Source organism: Pongo abelii, chromosome 3, assembly GCF_028885655.2.
Source record: "Pongo abelii isolate AG06213 chromosome 3, NHGRI_mPonAbe1-v2.0_pri, whole genome shotgun sequence".
Taxonomy (NCBI): Eukaryota; Metazoa; Chordata; class Mammalia; order Primates; family Hominidae; genus Pongo; species Pongo abelii.
Window position 1 is genome coordinate 14833337 of NC_071988.2, and position 27970 is coordinate 14861306.

Below are 27970 nucleotides of genomic sequence, written 5' to 3' on the forward strand. Positions count from 1 at the left end.
TGGTGTCTCAGTAGGTCACATGTGCCCCTAGACCACTGGCTTTTTGGCCCAGTTCAGCATTATGACTAGCCTAGGAGTTGCAGTCCCCTAGGCTGCCTTTTAAGTTTATTTAGAGCCCCAGGGCACTTTAGTCTGCAGTAGTAAGGCTTGTGAAAACTCAAGTTTCTAATGCTGGGATTGACAATTCCCTTCTGGCTAGGGCTGATTTAAATGTTCCCTCTGGGGACAGGCATCAGTTGAGTTTGGTCTGGTATTGCTTTCTGCTATAACAGGGCAGCCCTGAGTTCAATGCCTCGGAATTGCTATGCTTTCCCTCTCCCTAGCACACAGAATCACTCCACACCAAGCAGCCACTTCTTGGGGGTGGGAGATGGGTGACATTGGTGATTTAAGACTGTTCTTTATACCTCTTCAGTGCCTCTTTCAGTGATATGAAGTTAAAACCAGGTACTATATGTGCCCCCCTGATTCTTGGTTCTTATGAAGGTGTTTTCTTGTGTAGATAGTTGTTAAATTGGTGTCTTGTGCAGGGGATGTTTGGTGGAGCCTTCTATTTATTACTCCATCTTGTTCTACTCTCAAGTCTGAGTTCCTTATATATTTTGGTTATTAACCCCTTATCATATGTATGGTTTGCAAATATTTTCTCTCAATCCATAATCCCGTTTGACTCTCTATGCTGTTAATTATTTCCTTTGCTGTACAAAAGCAATTTAGTTTGATGTAATCCCTTTTGCTTGTGTTGCCTGCACTTTAGGGATTAAATCCAAAAATATCATTGCCCAGTCCAATTTTCTGTAGTTTGTCCCCTATGGTTTTGCTGTAGTTTAGACATTTGAGCCTTTAAACTTCATGTTGAAATTTGATCCCCAATGTCGGAGGTGAGACCTAATGGGAAGTGTTTGGGTCATGGGGGCAAATCCCTCACAGATGGCTTGGTGCTGTCCTTGCGGTAATCCATGATTTCTCACTTTCTTAGTTCCCATGACAGTTGGTTGTTGAAAAGAGCCTGGCGCCTCCCCACTCTTTTGCTTCCTGTTTCACCACGTGATCTCTGCACATACTGGTTCCCCTTTACCTTCTGCCATGAGTAGAAGCAACCTGAACCCCTAAGCAGATGCCCAGCCTTGAACCTTCCAGCTAGCAGAATGATGAGCCAAATAAACCAATTTTTTTTTTTTAATTACCCAGCCTTGGGTATTCCTTTATAGTAACATACCAAGAGTCTAGGATAGTTTTTTCCTAGTAGTTTTACAGTTTCTGGTCTTACATTTAATTGTTTAATTTACTTAAATCAATTTTAAACTTAAGATTTATGTCAATTTTTTTGGCTGGCTTTTGTGTATGATATGAGATAAAGGTCCAATTTTATTGTTCTTTGTGTTGATATTCAGTTTTTACAACACCATTTATTGAAGAAACTTTCCTTTTCTCATTGTATATTCTTGCCACTTTTGTAAAATAAATCAATTGACTATTGATGCATGAGTTTATTTTTGGGCTCTCTATTCTATTCTATTGATCACTATGTCTGTCTTTTTGGCCAGCACCATGGTGTTTTAATTACTATACCTACAGTTTGAAATCAGATAGTGTAATGCCTTCAGCTTTGTTCCCTTTGCTCGTGATTACCTTGGCTATTTGGATTTTTTTGTGGGTTCACATGTATTTTATAATTGTTTTTTCTATTTCTGTGAAAAGTGATATTGGAATTTTGACACAGACTGCATTGAATCTGTAGATGTCTTTGGGTAGTATGGACATTTTAACAGTATTTATTCTTCCAATCTATGAGCGTGGAATATTTTTTCATTTACTTGTGTCTTTTTCAATTTCTTTCATCAATATTTTATAGTTTTTGGTGTACAGATCTTTTACTTTCTTGGTTAAGTTTATTCCTAAGTACTTGTGTTTTTTTTGTAGCTATTGAAATGGGATTATTCTCTTTATTTCTTTTTCAGATAGTTTGTTGCTAATGTACAGAAATGCTGTTGATTTTTGTGTGTTGATTTAGCATGCTTCAACCTTACTATATTTGTCAGTTCTAACAGTTTTTTGCTGGAGTCTTTAGTGGGGTTTTTAAATATATAAAATTATGGTATCAATAAACAGTGGCAATTTCACTTTTGTTTTTAGTTGGATGCCTTTTATTTCTTTCTCTCACCTAATTGCTCAACAAGATCTTCCATTACTATGTTGAATAGTAGTGACAAGAATGGGCATCCTTGTTCTAGATATTAGACGAAAGGCTTTTAATTTTTTACCATTGAGTATAAGGTAGCTGTGGTCTTCTCATAATGACCTTTATTTTATTGAGTTACATTCCTTGTATACCTAATTTGGCGAGAGTTTTTATTATAAAACGATGTTGAATTTTTCAAATGCTTCTTCTGAATCTAATGAGGTGATCACATGGTTTTTGTTCTCTATTCTGTGAATGCGATATATTACATTTATTAAAGTTTGTGTATGTGGAACCATCCTTGTATCCCAGGGATAAATCTCATTTGATCATGGTGGATGATCCTTTCAGCATATTGTTGAATTCAGTTTGCTAGTATTTTGTTGAGTATCTTTGCATCTATGTTCACCAAAGATTTTGGCCGTAATTTTCTTTTTTTGTAGGGTCCTTGTCTGGCCTTGGTATCAGGGTAATGCTAGCCTAATGAAAAGAGTTTGGAAATATTTTCTCCTCTTCAATTTTTGGAAGAGTTTGAGGAGGATTGGAATTAGTTCTTTAAATGTTTGATATAATAGCATTCAGCAGTGAATCCATCAGGTCCTGGGCTTTCCTTTGATGGCTTTTAAATTACTGATTCAATCTTCTTACTCATTATTTCTATTCAGATTTTTCATTGCCTCATGATTCAGTCTTGGTACCTTTTGTGTGTCTAGAAGCTTATCCATTTCCTCTATGCTATTTAACTTGTTGGCATATATTAATAATTGTTCATAGTGTCTCTTATGACCCTTTGTATTTCTGTGATATCCATTGTAATGTCTTCTTTTTACATTCCTGATGTTATTTATTTGAATCTTCTCATTTTTCTTAGTTAAGCTAGCTAAATATTTTCAATTTTGTGTATCTTTTCAAAAAAACCAATTCTAAATTTTGTTAATCTTTTGTATTGTTTTCCTAGTCTCTATTTTATTTATTTCTGTTCTAATCTTTATTATTTCCTTCCATAATGTTAAGTGTATTTTTTTGAGATTTTTCTCCTTTCTTGATGTAGGTATTTATTACTATAGCTTTTCTCTTAGAACTGCTTTTGCTCCATCCCACATGTTTTGGTATATGGTATTTACATTTTCATGTCTCAACATTTTTTTTTTTTGATCCAGAGTCTTGCTCTGTCACCCAGGCTGGAGTGCAGTGGCGCAATCTCGGCTCACTGCAAGCTCCACCTCCCAGGTTCACGCGATTCTCCTGCCTTAGCCTCCTGAGTAGCTGGGACTACAGGTGCCTGCTGCCATGCCCGGCTAATTTTTTGTATTTTTTAGTAGAGATGGGGTTTCACCGTGTTAGCCAGGATGGTCTTGATCTCCTGACCTCATGATCCACCCGCCTTGGCCTCCCAAAGTGCTGTGATTACAGGTGTGAGCCACTGTACCCGGCTGCCTCAACATATTTTTTAATTTTCCTTTTAATTTTTTTATTGACCCATTGGGTTTTCAAGAAAATGCTGTTTAACTTCCATATATTTCTGTGAATTTTCCAATATTTATTTTATTGATTGCTAGTTTTCTACCATTGTGGTCAGAAAAGATACTTGATATGACTTTAACCTTCTTAAATTTGCTGAGGCTTGTTTTTGTGTCCTAATATGTGCTCTAACCTAGAAAATATTCTGTGTGTTCTTGAGAGGAATGTGTATTACACTGCTGTTGGATAGTGTCGATGCTGATGTATATGGTCTGTTAGGTTCATTTTGTCTAAAGTATTGTTCAAGTTCGTTGTCTCCTTATTAATTTTCTGTTTAAGTAATCTGTTGTTGAAAGTGGATATTGAAGTTCGCTACTATTTTTGCTTTACATATATCTCTCCTTTCAGATCCTTAAATATATGTTGTATTGAAGTTCCCTGCTATTTTTGCCATACATTATATTTTTCCTTTCAGATCCTTAAATCTTTGTTGTTTATATTTAGGTGTGCCAATGTTGGGTGCATGTATGTTTACAATTGTTATATCTTCTTGATGAATTGACCCCTTTATCAATATACAATGTTCTTTGTCTCTTTTTAGTTTTTGATTTAAAGTCTATTTTGTCTGATATAAGTGTAGCTACTCCTGATCTCTTTTAGTTTCCATTCACATAGAATGTTTTTCCATTCCTTTACTTTCAGTTTATATGTGTTCTTAAAAGTAAGGTGAGTTTCTTGTTGGCAGCATATAGTTGGATCTTTAAAAAAAATCTATTCATTCCATCTTTTTGTTGAAGAATTAATCCTTTTACATTCAGTGTAATTATTGATAGGTAAAGAATTGCTACTGCAATTTTATTAATTGTTTTCTGTTTTCTGCTTTTTTAGATACTTTGTTTCTTTCTTCCTCTCTTATTGTCTTCCTTCTGGTTTCATTGTTTTATAGCTGCTGGCTGGTTACTGTGATGGCTTCTCGTCACATCATTCATAGGATGTATTTCCTGGCCAGGCAGTTATGATATTTGGTATCTGAAGTTCAGCAGCATTTCAGGCTGGGCTCCAAGGTTAGATAGACAGGCAAGATCAGAGGCTATGCTCCTTAGAAATGCACAATTGAGGATGACCTTCCTGAGAATGGAGCCATAGGGTTGGCTTTTGGCTAAAGTGAGCAGCTGTTTGACCTTCCAGGTCAACTGGGACTAGCTCTGATGCTTCTCCAAAATGCACTGAGGTAAAAGTTTCCCTGCCTGAGTAGGTCATTGGCAGTCATTTTGGCTGAGTGGAGCCACTGCTTGACTTCCTGGATCAATTAAATCTAGCCTTTATGTTTCTTTAGGATGGGCAAAGGTGGTCATCTACCTGCCTGGGTTGGGTCACTGGGTTGGTCTCTGAGGCAAGGCATGGAATCTAGCTATCTAGGAACTTATGCTAGATTGAACTTCCCCAAGTGGTTCTGAAGGAGACCAGCTCAGCTTGTTTTGGGCCATGAAGTTGGCTGGTATTTCCCATAGGATGCCACAGCTGGGCAGAAACACAGAGATATCATCAAGATCCATGTGCTGGTCACTATGATTTCTGCCTCCTTTCTTTGTTTCTACCTAATCTGGTGCAATCTAGTTGTCCTGCTATCCTCAGCATTCCCTGTGAGATGAGACTGGAGTGAGCTTTCCTGGGAAGCATCTTGGAATGCTAGGGAAGATGGATGACTGCGTCTGGTTCTCCTTCCCCTAATAGAAACCATGGCCTAGGAAAATTTTCTCCATCTGGCTTTGTGTTCTCCTTTTGGGGAGGAGAAGGGGTGGCATAGTCAAAGTGAGATCATTCTTCTTACCCATCCAATTTGGTTTTCATTCAGTTCTACGGACCATGTAAGTGTTTCAAGTTTGTTTCCAAGTATTGGAGCCTTTAAAAAGACATCCTGCTCTGTGGATAATTGCTAGTTGAACTTTCAGTGGGAGTAGAGTCTGAGACTTTCTATCCTGCCATCTTGCTGATGTCACTCCTCTAGGCCTTAAGTATTCAGTTCTGGAGGCTGAGAAGGCCAAGAGCAAGGCAGTGGCAAAGTCAATGTCTGGTGAAGACTTGCTCTCTGCTTGTTGCTACATCCTCACATGGCAGAAGGCAGAGGAGTAAAAAGGCCCGATTTTTATATTTTAATTTTTTAATATTTCAGCTTACTTTTTTCTCAACATTTTAACCTGATTTAGTTTTGCCATGTTTTATGTTTTTTTTTTTTTTTTACCATTTTTCATTGTTTCTTTTCTCTCTCTTTCTTTCTTTCTCTCCTTCCTTTCTTCCTAACTTCCTTCCTTCCTTCGTTTTCTTTCTTGTCTTTCTTTTCCGTCTTTTCTTTCTTTCTTGTCTCTTTCTCTCGCCCAGGCTACAGTGCAGTGGCACAGTCTCAGCTCACTGCAGCCTCAACCTCCTGTGCTCAAGCAATCCTCCTGCCTCAGCCTCTTGAGTAGCTGAGACTACAGGCATGCCCTACCATACCCAGCTAATTTTAGTATTTTTTGTAGAGACAGAGTTTACCATGTTGCCCAGGTTAGCCTTGAACTCCTGGGCTCAAGTGATCCACCTGTCTCGGCCTCCCAAAGTGGGAATACAGGTGTGAGCCACTGCATCCAGCCTATTTGTTTTACTATGAAGTTTTTAATTTATGCGATAACCTTCTAATCTCCTTTTGTTCTCTTGCCTTTTTTATATTCTTAATTTTGTTTCTGTTCCTTGTCAGATTTTCTTCTTTTTCTTTTTATTCCTAACTTTAAATTTTTATTTAATGAATGGCAGGCAGCAATGAGGAAGAATCCTATTGGGAGAGGAAAGATGACAAACTGAGAGAATTCTCTCCAGATGTCATTGTGAAGATAAAAGAAGTTTATATTCATGAAAACGTATATACTTTAAAGCACCTTACGAAATGTATGTCCATTTCACCATCAACATTTTTACCTCTATTGGGAAGATAATTCCTTTTGACTCCACAATAATTATTTATATCTACACATGGGAATGTTTCTTTTTTATTTGTGTGGTTTTACATTATAAGACTCCTAGAATTACTATATCATGTGCTCTCTGAAGGCAAAGTTCCCATCTAATTTTTCTATTTTATCTTTCTACCCCTAACACCTAAAACTCTATAAATATGCATTAAGGCAGATATCCTTGGGAGAAATGACACAGAAACTATGTATTTATGCTCTGTGTCTATTGTACTTCACTCAGGGCTAAGACTGCCTTGATGAGGGCAAGTGTAGGAAGACTCTGAGGCCATCTGAGAGTAAGTAGTGAAGACTTAAGAAGGGGGGTCAGGAAACTCAGCAAGAGAGAGTTGTCGGGAAGCAGAAAAGCAGTTGGCAAAAGCAACCACTGAAGGACTGGTTTTACCTCTAATTTTTCCTGGACTAGGGATAATCTAGAGGGCTTGTCTCTGTCAGATGAACTTTTGCTAACATTTCCCAGAATCATGACTCAAAACTTGCCACTGTGTTCCCATCTGGGATTTGGAAGATAAGGTAAGAACTTGGAAGGAATTCAGGGGACACTTAGTTAAATTGGGTCAAAATGTGTCCATTCCCCAGCCTCCATCTTGGCAGTGACACATTGGAAAATGGTTCCACTATAATTGAACAGCCAGGGAAGAGTAGAGCTTCTTTATACTCTCTCTTTTCCACTTTATTTTCTACAAACTATGTCTTTTAGAAATAAACTATCAATCTTGCCCAGACTGGAGAAAGGACTGCAGCAACAACCCTGTTTCGGTATTCTGGAAAACAGTTTCCCACAGGGTAAGTACCAAGTAGTGAAATTCTAGAGCTTTGGAGACCACAGAACTTAAGACGTTATCCAGTCAGTGCTTGGTTTTAACACTTTTGGATTACAAATACTTTTAGGAATGAAAATATAGGATTCATTCCTGAGAAAAAGGTTCAGAAGCACATGCCAGAAAATTTACACATCCAATTTTAGAACATTCTTAGAGGATCCATGGGCTCCAGTTGCAGAATCTTTGCACGTACACACTCTGACTTTGGCTACCAGGAACCTGGGGCTTGGTTTAATCCTCTGATTCAGGTATTAGTCCATCTTAGATACCTCGGACAGTCATAACAATCTACATGTATAGACCCCTTACTGTGTAGCAGGTACAGTCCTCAGATCTTTACATGAACTAAGAACTTGCATCTTCACCAGAACCCTGTGAAGCAGGTGTTGTGAGTATTGTGACCATTTAACACATAACAACGTGAAGTTACAAGTAAATAAGGAATCTACTAAATGTACAGAATTAGTAAGAGGCATATGTGGGAGTTTATCCCAAGCCGTCTGACTCCAGATTCAAAATCTAGGCTGGGAAATACTCACCACTCCACCCTCTACCTATTTTTTTAAAAAATTGATACATAATAATTTTACATATTTATGGGGTATATAGTGATGTGGTGATACATATAAGGTATAGTGATGAGATCAGGGTAATTAACATGTCCGTCATCTCGAACATTTATCACTTCTTTGTGTTGGGAGCATTCAATATCCCCCTTCTGGCTAGCTGAAACTACATATTATTAACTATAGTCATCCTACAGTGTTATTGAACACCAGACTTTATTCCTCCTATCTAACTATAATTTTGTATCCTTTAACAAATCTCTACCTATCTCCTCCTCCTACTTTTCTCAGCGTCTGGTGGCCTCTGTTCTGCCTTTTACTTCTATAAGATCAACTTAATTTTAGCTTCCACATATGAGTGAGAATATGTAGTATTTAACCATCTGTTTCTGGCTTACTTCACTTAACATAATGCCCTCCAGTTCCTTCCATGTTGCTGCAAATGACAGGAATCCTTTTTTTTTTTTTTTTTTTTTTTTTTTTGAGATGGAGTCTTGCTCTGTCACCCAGGCTGGAGGGCAATGGCATGATCTCGGCTCACTGCAACCTCCACCTCCCAAGTTCGAGCGATTCTCCTACCTCAGCCTCCCCAGTAGCTGGGACTGCAGGTGTGGGCCACTATGCCCGGCTAATTTTTGTATTTTCAGTAGAGACGGAGTTTCACCGTGTTGGCCAGGCTGGTCTCAAACTCCTGACCTCAGGTGATCCACCAGCCTTGGCCTCCCAAGGTGCTAGGACTACAGCCATGGGCCACCATGCCCGGCTAATTTTTGTATTTTCTGTAGAGACAGGGTTTCACTATGTTGGCCAGGCTGGTCTCAAGCTCCTGACCTCAGGTGATCTACCCACCTTGGCCTCCCAAAGTGCTGGGATTACAAGGGTGAGCCACTGCACCTGGGCCAGGAATACATTTTTTAATGCCTGAATACAATTCCATTGCGCACATATACCCCCATCTATTTCTGACTTTACTCAAAGCTACCTGTGTATATTTATTTATCTTGTAAGTTGCTTCAGTGTTAAGTGGACAAGGAAACATTTCTTTTCAAGTGTATTAGGGAAAAAAAGAGAAAGGAAGGAAGAAAGAAATGAAAGAAGAAGGTGGGAGTAACAATATACTAATTATAATTTTCAAAATTAAACTTAGACATCTGAGGAGCTGGGGCAGGTGGAAGTGTATTTGTTAAGTGCATATGTCTTAGTCCATTTGTGCTGCTATCACAAACTACCTGAGACTTGGTAATTTTTTTAAAAACAGGAGTTTTATTTTCTCATTGTGCTGGATACTTGGGAAATCCAGGATTAAGGTGCCAGCAGATTCAATGTCTGGTGAGGGCTGCTCTCTGCTTCCAAAATGGTGCCTTCTTGCTGTGTCCTCACATGGCAGAGGCAGAGGGGCTAAAGGAACCTAGCTAGTTCCCTGGAGCCCTTTCATAAGGGTGTTAATCCCATTCATGAGGGCAGAGCCCTTAGGGCCTAATTATCTCCTAAAGGACTCACCACTTATTACCATCACATTGGTCTTTGGTTTCAACATAAGAAACATATACATTCAAATCATAGCAGCATATCTGTGACAAGCCTTGAAGTGCTTCCTCTGTCATTCCCATTGAGTCATCCCCATAGGTAGTGTGACAAATCCCTACATTAAAGGTAAGGAAACTAAGACTCAGAAGTTAAGTGACTCATCCAAGTTCCCTGGGCTAATAAGTTGCAGACCCAAGAGCCTAACCTAGGTCTTCTTGATTCCAAAGCCATGCTCTTCAGTTTTGTTCTTTGAATCTGCTTATTGGTTCTATCTTTTAAATGACAGGTTTGATCTTAACTCTAGGTTGGTATCTAGCTAAACCTCTGTCTTAGGGGGATTCATGTAAACCCTGGTATGATGGAAACAGGAAAACAGCCTGGAAGTTGACATAAGGAGACCATGTTTAAACTTGGGCAGATTCCTTTACTCATTCTGATCTTCCGATTCCTCATTTGTCAAATGGAAATCAAAATAGACCTGTTCTATAGGGTTACTGCAATGTTTAAATGAGATACCACCATCCTATAATGTAACCCAAAATCCACCCACTTCAAAAATAATTCATTGAGTACTTACTATGGACAGTGAACATTCATGGGCACTTTATAGTTTTTGTTTGTTTGCTTTTTCTGAGAATAGTTTCCATTTCACTACTCTATGGTATGTTTTAGGGCAGTGCTGTTGCTAAAATCTTTTAAAGTGAAGTCACATTTTATATGTACCAAGAACCTCCTTGTGTTCCCCACTCAGTCCCTGGCACTAGGAATACAGAGGTGCACGTGACTGAAGGTGTCCTGACCTTGTAAGCTACCAGCACCTTTATTTTGCCATGGACGTATGTGGATGGACTTCTTTTTTCAGACTTGTCCCTTTCTTTTTCTGATAACAGAGGCAGTGTTTTTTTTTAATGTTTAATTTTTTGTGGGTAGGTTAAACTCATCATTATAATACAATACAGTTGGATAATGTGGAGGGAATGTAGGATGCTGTCAGAGTCAGAGAAGGGGACTTGAGCTAGTCCCAGGGGTTGGGGAGGCCTCCTGGAGGGAGCATATAGAACACTTTATTTTGTTCATTTCATTTTTTCCAAAGTCTAACAAAGATTCCTGCTGAATGTTTCTTGCATGGAGAAATAAGACTCTTTGCTCAAGCATATTTATTCATTCACTTATTCAGTCCTCCTTTCTCTCTGTGCTTTTCCAGGCCTGAGGGTCCCCTGTTTTCTCCTCAGTTTCCCCTTTTGTGGTGTTCCCATTTCCCTTATCCCTGAATCATCCATCTGCTCCCACTAAATGAAGCATAGTGTCTACAGTGCATGACACTGAGAAAGCACTTTCATCTTCCCCCTCTAGACATTCCTCTTACTCATCTGGACTTCTGACTTCTGAACCACTGAACCACCAGCTCTATGAACTATAACACTGAACATTGTTCACTTAGAGATTTGCGCAACTGCTTCAATAACTCTGATATGAAGCATAATCCGTCCAGTGGCTTGGAATGAAAATTGTGTAGACCTGACATTCCTGTGCTAAAACCATATAGGATATCCTTCCTTAACCAGCTATTGCTAAGTATTGTTTTGAATGAAACTGCTGGAGGATGGTAATTAAGTTTGCATGGTGAATGGTGGGTATTTTTTTTTAAGTTTGCAGAAGCTGCCTGTGGTGTGGTCCATGTGATGCTCAATGGATCCCGCAGTAAAATCTTTGACAAAAACAGGTACACATTTATTTTGCATCCTGTTTGCAAGTATCCTGTTGCAAATATTACAGTGGATATTTCATCTCTAGAAAGAATATGCTTTTCATGTTTCAGGTCAGTTCTGAAGATTTGGGCCAAAAAAGGTAAAAATTTTGAATTCTGTGGAGAGAGTTGTCTCCTAAGTCAATGTGTTTGTCTGATTTCTCCTTTGCCAAAAATTGTCTACCAAGTTCTAATGGCCACTGCACTGTATCTAGCCCCTGCTCTTAACTTTTCCAGGCCTGGTGTAATTTTCTCAGCTTTCTCTCCTGTTACCCTCCACCCTACCCATTGCTCGCCATTGTTCACACTGTTCCCCCATATGACCTGCCTCCCCTGCTCCCCTGCTCCCTTCTTTCTAAATCCTCACCATCCATGAAGACCTGCCTTGACTCTCCTCTCCTCCAGGAAAATTGTGTACCCCAATTCAGTAGTAAAACTACTACTGGGAACATTGGGAACTGCGCTGGGCCCTTGGCCTTCACTGTCTTTTTGCAGACATTGTCAACAATGTACTGTAGTGGTTGAAAGCAGGTACTGGTGGTCATTACATATTATCTGTGTGACCTTAGGCAGGGCAGTCAACCTCTGTGAGCCCCTGCATATGTACCATAGAGTTGATGGTGATGGGAAGATTAACTGAGACAACAGATGAAAAATGCTGAGCTCTGTGCCTGACAACAGAGAAAGTGCTCAATGAGAATCAGCTATTATTCTCATTTGCTGATCCTTGCCACTGAATCTGGCCACACCTGTGCCTTCCTTGGCTGATCTCCTTCTATACTTACAGTTTTTACTACATTGATTACCTTTTTGGCCTTTGTTCTCTAATTTTTGTTCTTAACCAAGGGTCATGCTGAATAAGAAAATGTTATTGATTTGCAATTTGATGTGTCAACTCCAAAGGATAGGTCCTAGCCAGTGCCTTTCTGCCTGCTGGTTTTTAAGGGAAGCGTGAGTGCTTTCGTTTGGGGTTGACGTTTGGGGTTCTTTGTTTCTTCTATTTTAGCACTTTTGGGAGTGTGGAAGTCCATAATTTGCAACCAGAGAAGGTTCAGACACTAGAGGCCTGGGTGATACATGGTGGAAGAGAAGATTCCAGGTATATCTTACTACTTTGTACCCAAGGGTTATTTTATGAATCAGTCCGCAAAAGAATCCACAGTCACAAGAATGCACTGGGAACAAATTGACTTGGGAAATGAAAGTACATGAATGTACACGAATCCCAACAGCCTCTTAACTTTATTTCCACAAAGGATATTTAACTGCTTGACACTTCAGCTCTCCTGCTGACCCAGGAGCTCTTAGAGGCTGGGCCTCTACTTTACCTCTTTATCCAAGGGCCTTGTCCAGGGCCTGCTACAAAAACAAAGAGACTCCAAAAATGTGAGATCTTGTAATTTTAATACTTTCTTCTTTCTTCCCCAGAGACTTATGCCAGGATCCCACCATAAAAGAGCTGGAATCGATTATAAGCAAAAGGAATATTCAGTTTTCCTGCAAGAATATCTACAGGTAATTAATTTCTTCTTGAAGAAAAAAATAGCTGTCTTGTCACCTGTAGAATTTCCTTTTTTCCTTAGCTTCCTCTGAGCTTGAAGGGCTGTGTGAATCTTTCTTGGGCCTTGATGATGATCACAGATGGCAACCTCTGGTGATCTCTGTCCCTCCTTCCAAGCTGAGTCCAGAAAGTGTCCAAGCTAGTGGCCTTCACTTGGCTGCCTTTCCTCGTCCGTCTCTATTGGTCCCAAGTGGGACTTGCCTCTAAAGCTGACACAACCTTTGACGGCATATTTTTTCATTCCCAGTGTGAGTGGCCCAGTCCAGGGTACACTGGCCTACTAGGTTTCAGGGGAGCAAGGGAATGTTTTGCTAAGCCCTTTCTTCCAAGTTGTAAAATCCTTGTGACTTGACATCATTTTGCATGTGAAGCTTCCTTAGTTGGATCTGAGTACAGATGCCTAACATGTGATAAGGCATCACATGGCAGTCTACCAAGATCTATCTTTTTTAAATTAAAAAAAAGTATTTAAAAATTTTTTCTAATAATTTGTGTTTATTAGAAAAGTTTGAAATTACAGATAGATATATATATATATTTTAAGTCACCTATAATTCTAGTTTCAAAACCGAGACCCCTCACTCATTTTTAAGCAGTTGTGACCAATGGTGTATGTAGGGACTCACTGGTAGAAGCATCTTTGGAGATTTTCCCACATATAATAGCTTGGAACAAGATTGATGCAGAGAGAAAAAGCTGTTCAAAGGAGGTAGAAGCTGAGATGCTAGAATATTGTTCCTGTCTCCATGTCACTACCTTCTCTCACTAACCACATCAGAAAAGCAGAAGGATAGGTTCTGGAGACTCTACTGATGGCTTTTGTTTCCCAAATGACCTGAATTCCCCATCAGTCACCTTGCTTCTATCTGGAAACTGCCAGAAAAGGCCATGAGCATTCTACAGCAGTTAGACAGCAAAACAGAAAGAATGAATGAAGAAGCAACTGTAAAAGAAATCTGGCAGATATCTGACCAGTCTAAGCTGCTCAAAGATATGTTGCATGGAGAAAATAGAATAGTAGAAACCTAGACAAAGATTGGGAAATAAAGATGGTCTTATCCCCAATACTCTTTTGTCTTGTTAAACATTAACCTTTTTCTCATAAATGATCAGAAGACCTTTATATTATAATTTATCAACTCCCCTCATTTGTGTCCGCTTTAGGCTCCAAGTGAGCTCACTCATTCTCCATCTGGAAAGAAAATATGGGCATGGCTTCCATTTGGACTTGTACCGACAGTGGCCCATATGGGAACTAGGTGACACATCACAAGGGCAGGTTCTGATACCTCTTCCTTCCAGAAGCCCAGGGGTGCTGGCAGCTGCTTCTGAGGATCTCTCTCTTCCTTGGCTCATATTTAGCAAAATCAAATTTAGAGAACCCCATTCCTCGCTATCCATCATCCCCCTATTCATGTGCCAGCCACTTCCATTGGATCCTGTTGCTTTAGCTAATTTTTATGAAAATAATAGTCATTCACCTGTTAGGTACTTACCTAAGGTTTGTTTCAAAGCAAGTTTGGTCCCCTTGCTAAGGGTCTCCAGCTTTTTCCCAGACGGTCTATAACTTCTGCCTCTGACACTGGATTCAACACTCCCTTAGGAAGCTTCGGAAGAGAGGAAAACAAATTAGCCACAGAAGCTGTGGGGGTCCCTGGCCTTGGTTGCTGCTCCTGCTGTTTTTTTTTGACCATCAGGTGGCATGGATAGCTCCTCTCCCGACATGTCACTGCAGGAGAGGAGTTTGTATGGATGCTAAGTGGTCTGTGCACCTTGTCATCGCTAAAAATGGGGCTTCCTCCATTAGCGAATTGGACAACAGATGTATCCTATGGTCTCTTGATTTCCTTTTTCCTTTCTTGTCATAGACCTGACAAGTTTCTTCAGTGTGTGAAAAGTCCTGAGGATTCATCTTGCATATCTGAGATCTGAGCCAGTCGCCGTGGTTGTTTTAGCTCCTTGACTCCTTGTGGTTTATGTCAACATACATGACTCAGCATACCTGCTGGTGCAGAGATGAAGATTTTGGAGGGTCCTCCACAGCAAGGTCAACCCCAGAGATGGGAGCCTTTTTCCCCAAAGTCTTAAAATAACTTATATCATCAGCATACCTTTATTGTGATCTATCAATAGTCAAGAAAAATTGTTGTATAAGATTAGAATGAAAATTGTGTATTAAGTTACTTCACTTTAATTCTCCTGTGGTCCTTTTATATTATTTATATATTGGTAACATCCTTTCTACTGAAAAATCACCACACCAAACCTCTCTTATTAGAACAGGCAAGTGAAGAAAAGTGAATGCTCAAGTTTTTCAGAAAGCATTACATTTCCAAATGAATGACCTTGTTGCATGGTGCATTTTTGTACCCTTCCTACAGACAGTCAAACTGTAAACTTCATGGTCATGGGTGATGTTGGTGGAAATTATTCTGTAGGATATAAGCTACCCGCGTACTTGCTGCTTTACCTCTAACCCTTCCAACAGTGCTGTGAGGTTGGTATTATTTCATTTTTTAGGTGAGAAAATGGGAGCTCAGAGAGGTTATATATTTAAGTTGGTGCAAAAGTAATTGCAAGTTTTGCCACTGAAAGGAATGGCAAAACCACAATTATTTTTGAACCAACCTAATAATTTACCGTAAGTCCTACGTTTAGTATCAAGCTAGAGACTGAATTTGAACTCAACTCTATCCAACTCCAAAATTCATGTGCTTTTTCCTTCTAGGCCTTTCGTACCAAACTAATAGTAGTTATATTTTCTTCCAACAAATGCATGTTGGGTTAAATTGACTAGAATGGAATCTGGAATGTAGTTCTTCTGGATGGCTCCAAAACACATGTTTTTCTTCCCCTGTCTTCCTCCTCCTCTTCATGCTCAGTGTTTTATATATGTAGTATACAGTTAAAATATACTTGTTCCTGATACTGGAAGCTTATATTTTCTCTCTTTTTTCATGGATTAACCTTGCTTGAGGGCTTTAACAATTGTATTACTTTTTCAAAGAACCAAGCTTTAGCTTCATTCATTTTTTCTTTCTATTTAATTGGGTTTTGCTCTTCTCTTTATCATTGGAAACATAGAAATGCTTTCTGATTTCTTTGGGTAGATTTACTTATTCAGCTTCTTGAGATGGAAATTTAGACCATTGATCCTTCAGCTTGTTTTCTTTTTGTATACATAGATTTTAGGACGATACATTTTCCTTTGAGTTCTGCTTTAGCTGCAGCTCTTATGTTTTTATATGCCTCTCTTTATTATCCTTCAGTTAAAAATATCTTTCGATTCATTGTTATATAAAAATATGTGCTTAGTTTTTAACATCTGGAGATTTTCTAGTTTTGAAAAAAACATAAACCAGGCACGGTGGCTCACACCTGTATCCCCAGCACTTTGGGAGGCTGAGGCAAGAGGATCACCTGAGCTCAGGAGTTTTTACACCAGCCTGGGCAAAACAGTGAGATATTATCTCTAAAAAAAATTACCTGGGTATGGTGTTGTACACCTGTAGTCCAAGCTACTCCAGAGAGTGAGGTGGGAGGATTGCTTGAGCTTGGGAGGTTGAGGCTGCAGTGAGCTGTGATCACACCACTGCACTCCAGCCTGAGTGACAGAGTGAGACCCTGTCTCAATAAAAACAAAAATAAATAAAATAAACCGTATGTGTTGAATAAAGAATTAATAAATTTATTTGAGAATCCCTCAGGGAATGACCACAATTTATTAAAAATAGCCTAAATGTTGGAGTCAGGCATTTCTGGATTCATATTTTGACATCATGCTGTCATCTTGAACAAAATAACCTTTCTGAACTTCAGCTTCCTTGCTACTCAAATAAGGATTACAAAACTTACCCTGTTAAAATGTGGTAAGTACTAAGGACGACAGCAAAAATTGAGTCCAGCACAGAGCTTCCTAAATAAGCAAGCACTCAACAATGTTGGTTCCTTTCTTCCTCCCCTGCTTGACAATCCAGTTTCCCACAGGAGCCTTTGTAGCTGTAGCCACCATGGTCAGTCCAGGGATTCTTCACTAGCCCTTTCTCCCCTGGCAGACATCCTTGTGGGAGTTTAGTCTTGGCTTAACATGAGGATAGGAGTTTGGGACCAGTTCTGAGTGAGATTCAGACTTGCCCCAAATTGCCATTAGCTCCCGCTGCAGAATGTCTTCAGAATCGGGGCCCGGTCAGTCTACTAGGTGACCTGCTGTTTTCCTCTTAAGACCCTTTCTACTTTGATTGCTGCTTTCTGGACTCATCGAGTCCTTGCTCAACAGGATACCCCTTGAAGTGGCTGCCTGGGCCACATCCCCTTCCAAACAAGAAATGGAAATATTAGAAATCAATTTTTGAAATTTCCCCTAGGAAGACTCACTTGAGTGTTCAAGTTCAGAGCCAGTGGAGACCTTAGGGGAGGCTGGTCACAAGGATTTTGCACCGTGCTGTAGAGGGCCCCAGGGAGCCACAGAGGTGGTGAGGGGCTGGTGCTCTTTTCTCCGTGCGTGACCTTGTGTGTCTATCTTCATTATCACAATGCCTCAGCTCTACCTCCTTTCCCCCTGTAGTTCCAATGTGGGTATCTTTGCCATCTCCGGCCCGAAGGACTTTCTGACCTACATGTATAAATACCCCCTCACAACATATATTACTTTTCTTATAAGTGAGTTATCTACTGGATTACTGGTTGCTCATACACCTCATATTTTACTCGTATATCTATTACTCCCTGTCTCCCTACTCCATTCTCATTTGCTGTAGAAAATTCTCCTACCATCCCAACTTTCACCCACCATCATGCTTACCCAAAGGCTGTGGGAATGACCTGGGCCCTAATGCCCCTTTTCTAAATTCCTAAGGCTCACCATTTTCCTATTGTAATGGTTCTTGACTTTATAATGTTTGAGGCACCTTTTCAAATATAGTCCTTTGATTTCAGACTGAATACTTGAAAGGACACACATACACACACACACACACACATATGTAAGTGCATATGGCTGTATACACTCCCACACACACACGTGCCTGTATACAGTCATATGATATATACACAAACACACGCACACACGCCTGTATACATCATATGCCAACAGTGGGGATATGTTCTGAGAAATGCATCATTAGATGATTTTCTCATTGTGTGAACATCATAGAGTGTACTTACACTAATCTAGATGGTATAGCCTACTACACACCCAGGCTACATGGTATCACCTATTCCTCCTAGGCTACAAACCTGTACAGCGTGTGACTGTACTAAATACTGTGGGCAATTTTCACCTGATGGTAAATGTTTGTGTATCTAAACATATCTAAACATAGAAAAGGTACAGTAAACATGCAGTATTATAATCTTATGAGACCATCATCATATATGTGATCCATTGTTTGGTCCATCATTGGCTGAAAAGTGGTTATGCGGCACATGTCTGTATATATACTTTCCTGTTACAAAAACGGTGTCTCTCAATCCACAGTAATTGCAGCGTCCAGTAGGTCTTACTTTAGCCCTGAGTCACCATTTGTGTCAACGTGTTTGGTGCCATGTCCACGTCTCTCATGTAACTGGCAGAGCTATCAAATATTTTGGCAAAACACATTTTTTCTTTGGCTTTGCCTTGGCAACTTTCTGTGCCTTTTGTAGCTCTTGTTTGGAAGAAGCTCAACCCATGTCTGCACACTGTGATACAAGAGGGACCGCATCAACTTACTTCTTGGTGCCTTATTCCCCGTTAGAACAATTCCTAAATCTGTAACTTAAGTTTCTCAGGAAGATTCCATACTGCACAGAAAAACTGCTTTTGTGGGTTTTTAAAAGGCAAGTTGTTATATGTGCTGGATAATTTTTATGTATGACAGATAAAAATTGTGTAAAGTAAAATATTAAAATACACCTAGAATACTGTATAACTTTAAGTCATTTTATCAACACATTGCTAATCCAGATATTTTCCCACAGTTTTTCTCAAAATAACAGAGCAGTTAATTTACTTATACTATGAAAAGTCATCATTTTAACATATATTTTAAGCAATCCACCAAGAACTCAGTAGGCAGCTGAGAGGTGCTGCCCAGAGAAGTGGTAGTTAGCTTGGCCTTAGCTCACACACACAAAGCACAACAGGCTTTGAACTATCCCCTGACAGGGCATTTATTCTTGAAATTGATTCAGAGAGGCACACATTACCATTCTCTAATCAGAATGCAAGTAGCACAAGGCAGTGGAAACTATGGAATTAAGAAGCAGGTGATGCATTGGGCAAGTTTATTAACATCTATGACTCTCTAGTTTGAAATTTATTTGTAACAGACAAAAATGAATTATTCAAACAATAAAAATATAATAAAGAACTGTGTTGAATAATTATTTTAAAAGGAGTTGTCTCCGGGCTTGAAAGAATTAAGGGACATGTTCAGTGGGTGGCACACTGCTGAAGACAACAGGACTTCCCACCTACCGCACCCCATGATTGAGTGAGTTAGGTAGCTGGGGAAAGGATGGGTCACTGTCCTGGTGTGTCTCACTGGTGGAATAAGTAGGAATAGATGCCAACAAGAGACCAGTGCTGCTGTCTACAAAGACCTGAAAATCCTTACTCACACCTCTTTATTCTTCAACACATTGAAGAAGAATGTTGTTTGCTTTTCAGTAGGAGTCTCACATTCGAGAATCACATGATGACACATCTTTTATTCTCTATTAAGGAGACTCACCTTGAGACCTCACAGGATTTAACAGAATGAAAACAAAATGTGTGATTACTTTTTTAAAAAAACTTTTAAGTTCAGGCATACAGGTGCAGGCTTGTTACACAGGTAAACTTGTGTCATGGAGGTTTGTTGTACAGATTATTTCATCACCCAGGTATTAAGCCCAGTACCCATTAGTTATTTTTCCTGATCCTCCCCCTCCTCACACCCTCCATCCTCCAATAAGCCCCAATGTGTGTTGTTCCTCACTATGTGTCCAAGTGTTCTCATCATTTAGCTCCCATGTATAAGTGAGAACACGAGGTATTTGGTTTTCTGTTCCTGCGTTAGTTTGTTAAGGATAACGGCCTTCAGCCCCATCCATGTCCCTGCAAAGGACATGATCTTGTGTGTGATTCTTAATAAGTGACGTAAACATGAAACAACACTTAAAGACTTGATGCAAAAGACCTGGCAGGGTGGCTCGTGCCTGTAATCCCAACATTTTGGGAGGTCGAGAAGGGAGGATTCCTTGAGCCCAGGAGTTCGAGACCAGCCTGGACAACATAATGAGATCTCATCTCTGAAAAACACTAAACAAAAACTAACCAGGCGTAGTGGCATGTTCCTGTAGTCCCAACTACTTGAGAGGCTGAAGTGAGAGGATTGCTTGAGCCCAGGAGGTCAAGGCTGCAGTGAGCTGAGATTGTGCTACTGCACTCCAGCCTGGACAATAGATATTTAGATGCTGTCTCAAAACAAACAAATGAACAAAACAAAAACAGAACAAAACAAAAAACTTGATGCAAAATGCAGACCTGCAGAAAAGAGAAAACCAATGTTTATTGTACAAGGCACTTCACACATCGTATCAGCCTGTGATCTCAGCTGAAACAGCAGAACACTACTTTGGCTGTGTGTTAGGGTTCTCTAGAGGGACAGAGCTAAAGATAGGTGTATATATGATAGGGAGTTTATTAGGGTGTATTGACTTGCATGATGACAAGGTGAAGTCCCACAATAGGCCGTCTGCAAGCTGAGGAGCAAGGAAACCAGTCCGAGTCCCAAAATCTCAAAAGCAGGGAAGCCAGCAGTGCGGCCTTCCATCTGTGCCAAAGGCCTGAGAGCCCCTGGCAATCCACTGGTGTAAGTCCATGAGTCCAAAAGCTGAAGAACTTGGAGTCCGATGTTCGGGGGCAGGAAGCGTCCAGCATGGGAGAAAGATGGAAGCCAGAAGACTCAGCCAGTCTAGTCCTCCCACGTTCTTCTGCCTGCTTTTATCCTAGCTGCACTGATAGCTGATTAGATGGTGCTCACCTAGATTGAGTGTGGGTCTGCCTCTCCCAGTCCACTGACTCAAATATTAATCTCCCTTGGCAACTCCCTCACAGACACACCCAGGAACAATACTTTGCATCCTTCAGTCCAATCAAGTTGACACTCAATATTAACCATCACAGGCTGAAAGTGAATTTTCTAAAAACTATCAAGAGCTTATAGATTGTCTAGGAGGGCGAGAAAATAGTTTGAAAGCCACTTAGCCAAGAACAACACTCCAGATTACTCCACTGGCTTGTCAGGTAGAAAAGTTGCCACTTACCCTGCGGACACTTGGCTGTCGCTCTATCACTGCCAGAACACAGACATGGCTATTTCTGGGAACAGAAGTAACGAAAGAGAATGGTGGGTGGTGCATGGCACCTGCTTCCCTTCCTCATCAGCCACAGATTCATGGTTGCACAGATATGTTCAGTGTGTAGGGCCTGATACAGATAAAATGCTTAGGACAGAGCTCAGTTTCTCTGTCTGTAAAATGGGAGTGATAAGAGTGTCTATCATTTTGGGTTGTTTTGAGCATTAAGTAAGGTGATACGTGCAAAATTCTTAAGATAATGCTTAATACATATGAAGAACTGTATCAATGTTAGGTCTTTTTTTTAATTTTAATTTTTATTTTTTTTGCGCCTGTTTTTATTCTGGAGGAAATTCCTTGACAAGCCTACCTAGTTTAGATGCTGAGACCCTGAGACCTAGGGGACAATGGAGAAGAGGGTAGAGAATGGCTCTCTTGCCAACCAACAGGATCAGCTATAGTCTCTCACAAGCTTTGAATCATTCTAGATGGTTAGAACTTTCCCACCTAAGAGAGAAATGGGCCAGATACCTTTCATTAAGAGCTGGCCTATCCCAAGCTGGAGGTTGACAAAATGCAGCAATAGACTCCACTGCTCCCAAATCTAAGAAGTTCACATGTACACATTTCATCCTTCAAGCTGATCAAGAGTTCAACAGCCTCCTTTAGCATTGCCAGTTCAAGCCCCTGCTCTCCTGACCAGGTACTTACTGCTCTGATGATGGTTAAAGCACACAGCCTTCCTTGGTGCAATGAAGCCAGAAGACAAGATGTGCTGGGAGTAGACATTTTCTCCCAGTGGAATCAGTGAACTGAAAGAACATTGAGAAGGCAGGAGAGCTAAGAAGAAATGGGACAGCTATCTCTGACCTTCTGCAAAAGAACAAATCTCCCGTTGTGAATAATATTTAATAATTGGTTCAGTTTTCCCAGCATTGCCTTCCAGGGAATTTTCCTGCACTGGTGGAATAATCAGATACAAGCTGGAGGGAAAGACGCCCTGTGGGAGCTGCTGCTAAGTCCCAGATTCTTCTTAGACGCTCAGAATTTGATGACTTTGGCACTGGGCCACAGAAGTCATGAGCTTCTCCAGGCACAGCTTGTTTGGCCTGGTGATATGAGAGGAAGGAAGCGAGGTGGGATCTCATCAGGTGTCCTTCCTGCTGTCAGCCTTTTAGAACACAGGTGACTCTGTGCTATCAGATGGGATTAATGTGTTTTTTTGTTTTTGTTTTGAGACGGAGTCTCACTCTGTAGCCAAGCTGGAGGGCAGTGGCATGATCTTGGCTCACTGCAACCTCTCCTTCCCAGGTTCCAGCGATTCTCCTGCCTCAGCCTCCTGAGTAGCTAGGACTACAGGCATGCGCCACCACGTCCAGCTAATTTTTGTATTTTTAGTAGAGACAAGGTTTCACCATGTTGGCCAGGATGGTCTCGATCTCCTGACCTTGTGATCCGCCCTCCTCGGCCTCCCAAACTACTGGGATTATAGGCATGAGCCACCACGCCCGGCCTGTTGTTTTCTAAGTGTCACTCATTACCATGAACATGTCAAATACTTTCACAGTAAAAGTAACAAAATAGACATTTCTGTAATAATTTATTACAGAATCATGAAAGAACCATGGAACATGATGGTGGCAGATCAGTGGCTCATCTACTTTACTTGACAAGTGAAGATACTAAGTCCTTCTTCTGGGGTTGTGGAGGGTGTGTGTTGAGTTGTGAGCAGTAGTTTAGGAGTCAAGATTTTCTCCTTCCATGTCTTTCTTTCCTATCAAAAAGCCTAAGAATCCGGATACAGGAAGGGGAACATTACACTCTGGGGACTGCTGTGGGGTTGGGGGAGAGGGGAAGGATAGCTTTAAGAGATATACCTAATGCTAAATGACGAGTTAATGGGTGCAGCACACCAGCATGGCACATGTATACATATGTAACTAACCTGCACATTGTGCACATGTACCCTAAAACTTAAAGTATAATAATAATAAAATAAAAAAATAAAAATTTTTAAAAGTAAAAAAAAAAAAAAAAAAAAAGCCTAAGAATCCACAAACAGGTGTGGTGGAGATTGCTAACTGTTGCCTAGTATCTGTTCTTTTCTTCTTTTTTAAAAAAATAAGCAGTATTTCCCCATCTGCCATTTTTAATCAGGGCATGACTTCACGGCTAGAGAACAGATTCCAGCTCTGCAGCTGGCTCTGGCCAATAGGGTGTGAATGGACATGATTAATGCAATTGCCTAGTCACCTTAAAAACAGTCACTTGCTCTAAATTTTCATTTTTTAAATTATACTTTAAGTTCTAGGGTACATGTGCATAACGTGCAGGTTTTGTTACATATGTATACATGTACCATGTTGGTATGCTGCACCCATTATCTCATCATTTACATTAGGTATTTCTCCTAATGCTATCCCTCCCTTCCTCCCCCCACCCCACAACAGGCCCCAATGTGTGGTGTTCCCCACCCTGTGTCCAAGTGTTCTCATTGTTTGATTCCCACCTATAAGTGAGAACATGCAGTTTTTGGTTTTCTGTCCTTGTGATAGTTTGCTCAGAATGATGGTTTCCAGCTTCATCCATGTCCCTACAAAGGACATGAACTCATCCTTTTTTATGGCTGTATAGTATTCCATGGGGTATATGTGCCACATTTTCTTGATCCAGTCTATCATCGATAGACTAAATTTTCATTTTTATCTCTTTTACTTTGCTGAAAAACAATGAAATTTCAGCAGCAGACTTGGACTTAGAAAATGGAAGCCATAAGCAGAGGGTACCAAACTCTAGAGAAAGATACTTCTCTCTTCCTCTCTTCCTCTCTTCCTCTGATCTAGTTTCACCCAGAATCTAATTTCCATGATGGCTAGACCTGGTCTTTTTCTTCATTGCTTTATCCTCAATCCCAGACACATAGCAGAAACTCACTCAGTATTTGCTCTCAGAGCTTTTGTCTCCATAATGCCCTCTTTGATCCTTACCTCTGTAGCTCAGTTTATTTGTCCAGACTTGGCTTTGCTGGCCACTTTAGCCTCACTATTAAATAATTGACCTACTGATTATTTGATCACCGGTATTAGTTGATCCTTTTCTAGGTGCAAGGTGCTGGTGATAGAGTATTGACAGAAACAGACATGGGCTACTGCCATGGAGCAGATGGCCCACTCCCTGTGTATTCAAGGGGGAATCTCTACTTCAGCCTGAACTTGGTTAAAGTCATTTCCCCCATATGCCTTTCCAGCTGCCCACTGTGTTGTCTGGAAAACTCTGGTCTTTTAGGAGGACTGAGGATGAGATGGTTAGTACTATCAATGACACAAACATGCCCCATGAGCACAAAGTACAATTTGGGGTGATGTGAGAGGGATGATGAAAGCTTCCCCAAACAGGGGAGATTGAGAGTTTTCCTTTAAAATGTTTTTATTTTTAACCAAGTTACCATTTATTTGATGTAAGCAATACAGATAATAAAAAATAAAGATAAAATCATTGAAATATATCAGTGCTATACTTTCTACTCATTGATAATCTTACCATCCAGGGGTAACCACTGATAACATCTTATGTATATACTGTACACTTTTCATATAAATCATATTTTTCATAGAAAAACAATCCTAAAATTCATATGGAACAAAAAAAAGAACTAAATAGCCAAAGCAATCCTGAGCAAAAAGAACAAAACTGGAGGCATCACACTACCTCACTTCAAAATGTATTACATGGCTTATAGTAACCAAAACAACATGGTGGTATGGCTCATGCCTGTAATACCATCACTTTGGGAGGCCGAGGTGGGTGGATCACAAGGTCAAGAGATCAAGACCATCCTTGCCAACATGGTGAAACCCCGTCTCTACTAAACATAGAAAAATTATCTGGGTGTGGCTGTGCTGGCCTGTAGTCCCAGCTACTTGGGAGGCTGAGGCAGGAGAATCACTTGAACCTGGGAGGCAGAGGTTGCAGTGAGCCAAGATGGCGCCACTGCACTCCAGCCTGGTGACAGAGCGAGACTCTATCGCAAAAACAAAAACAGAAACAAAAAACCAACACATAGACCAATAGAACAGAATAGATAACCCAGAAATGAATACACATATTTATAGCCAACTGATTTTCACTAAAAGCTCCAAGAACATACATTGGAGAAAGGACACCCTCTTCCATAAATGGTGCTGGGAAAATTGGACATTCATATGCAGAAAAATAAAACTATACTTCCATCTGTCATCATATACAAAAAATCCACTCAAGATGCCTTAATACTTAAACACAAAACCCTAAGTTATAAAACTACTAGAAGAAAACACAGGGAAAACACTTCAAGACATTGGTCTAGGCAAAGATTTTATGGCTAAGACCTCAAAAGCATAGGCAACAAAAGCAAAAATGGACAAATGGGACTATATTAGAATACAAAGCTTCAGCACAGAAAATAATCAACAGAGTAAAGAGACAACCTGTCAAATGGGAGAAAATATTTGCAAACTATTCATCTGATAAGGGACTAATATTCAGAATATATGAGGCACTCACAACTCAACAGTAAACAAACAAACCAACCCACAATTAATCCCATTTAAAAGTGGGTAAAGGACAGGAAGAGACATTTCTCAAAAGAATATACACAAATGGCCAACAGGTATTTGAAAAAATGTTCATCACTAATTGTCAAAATGCAAATCAAAACCACAATGAGGTATTATCTTACCTCAGAATGGGTATTATTAAAAAGACAAACATTAACAGATACTGATGAGGATGTGGAGAAAAGGAAACTCTTATACACTGTTGTTGGGAATGTAAATTAGTACAGTCACTATAGAAAACAGTGTGGAGAGTTTTCAAAATGCTAAAAATGGAACTATCATAGGACCCAGCAATCCCATGACTGCATATTTATCCAAAGGAAAATAAATCAGTATATCAAAAGACACTTGCACCCCCTATGTTTATTGTAGTGCTGTTCACAATAGCAAAGATATGAATTAATGAATTATCTATTAATAAATGGATGAAGAAAATGTGGTGTATATACACAATGGAGTACTATTTGGTCATGGAAAAGAAAGAAATCATGTCACTTTCAGAACATGAATGAAACTGGAGGTCATCCTGCTAAGTGAGATAAGCCAGACACAGAAAGACAAATATTGTATATTCTCCCTCATATGTGGGAGCTTAAAAAGTTGATGTCATGGAGATAGAGAGTAGAATGACACCAAAGGCTAAGGGGGTGTGTTTGTGGTGGAGGGGATGAAGAGAGGTTGCTGAATGGGTACAACCATACAGTTACGTAGAAGAAATAAGTTATAATGTTTCATAACAGAGTAGGGTAGCTATAAGTAACAACAACGTATTGTATCTTTCAAAATAACTAGAAGAGAGAACTTGAAATGTTCCCAACACATAGAGATGATAAATACTCGAGGCAATGAATACCCTAAGAACTCTGACTTGATAATTATACATTCAATGCACATAACAAAATATCACATGTATCTCATAAATGTGTACAAATATTACGTATCAATAAATTTAAAAATTATATTTTTATATCGACCACATACACACAAGCTAAGAAACATTTTTAAAAAGATTTTAGAATTTCTGACATCAGGCTGTATCTTAGAATCAATGTATTTACAAAGCAACATATGACAGTTTAAGTGGAAGCATCCTTTTTCTTAGTAATGAATAAATTAATAGTCTATCTTATACTTGCTGACATCTTAGATCTAATGAAATAGGTATATGTTTAGAGAAATGGGAGCATATGTTTAGAGAAATGCTATCTCACCCTACAGTGACTAGCTTTTTTCAAACTATGTTTTGAATATCTTTCTAAGTTAATAAATAGAGCTCTGCGTTGTCATTTTTCATTGGCAAAGAATATTGTTGTACCATAATTTATTCATCCCGTATTTTGGTACATGTATTTTATTTCCATTTTTTATAAAAACCGTGGTTGGGATGGCTGTGCACGTGTGGGAGCAGGGATTATATGGAGAGTGTACTTTCTACTCAGTTTTTTGTGAACCTAAAACTACTCGAAAAAATAACATTTATTAAAAAGAAAAACAAGCCATTATAAACACTGCAAGTCCAACAAGTCACAAGTCACATGGCCAACCTCAGATTCAAGAGGTAGAGAAATAAACTTTACCTTGTGATTGGGAAACTACCAATTAACATTGCAAAGGAATGTGTATACACAAGAACAGATGTGATATGGTTTGCTGTGTCCCCACCCAAATCTCATCTTGAATTGTAATTCCCATAATCCCCACATGTGGTAGGAGGAACATGATGGAAGGTAATTGAATCATGGGGGTGGTTACCCTTATGCTGTTCTCATGATAGTGAGTGAGTTCTCACAAGATCTGATGGTTTTATAAGGGGCTTTTCCCCCTTTGCTCGGCACTTCTCCTTTTTGATGCCCTGTGAAGAAGGATGTGTTTGCTTCTCCTTCTGCCATGATTGTAAGTTTCCTTAAGCCTCCACAGCTATGTGGAACTGTGAGTCAATTAAACCTCTTTCCTTTATAAATCTCCCAGTCTCGAGTAAGTCTTTCTCAGCAGCATGAGAACACACTAATACAACATGGAATTTGTGGAAATTGTTTTTACAATCAACAACACTTGGGAAGATTTTAAACATGGAAGAGACGTGATCAGATCTGCATTATAGAAACAGTACCCTGGTGATTCTATAGAGAATTAATGGGAAAGTAGCTTCACTGGACACAGAGAGGCTGTGAAGAAGCTCT

The 27970-nt window shown here is 39.8% G+C and overlaps 1 protein-coding gene across 1 annotated transcript in view; it reads left to right on the plus strand.

Moving 5' to 3' along the window:
• CD38 (CD38 molecule) overlaps positions 1–15061 on the plus strand; it is a 62876-nt gene extending 47815 nt beyond the window's left edge. The window contains exons 4-8 of the mRNA XM_002814614.5: positions 7349–7434; positions 11215–11288; positions 12319–12411; positions 12741–12827; positions 14742–15061. Coding sequence (XP_002814660.1) covers positions 7349–7434; positions 11215–11288; positions 12319–12411; positions 12741–12827; positions 14742–14805 — 404 coding nt within the window. The 3' untranslated portion in view covers positions 14806–15061. The remainder of the gene's footprint in view (positions 1–7348; positions 7435–11214; positions 11289–12318; positions 12412–12740; positions 12828–14741) is intronic.
• Positions 15062–27970: the final 12909 nt, after the last annotated feature.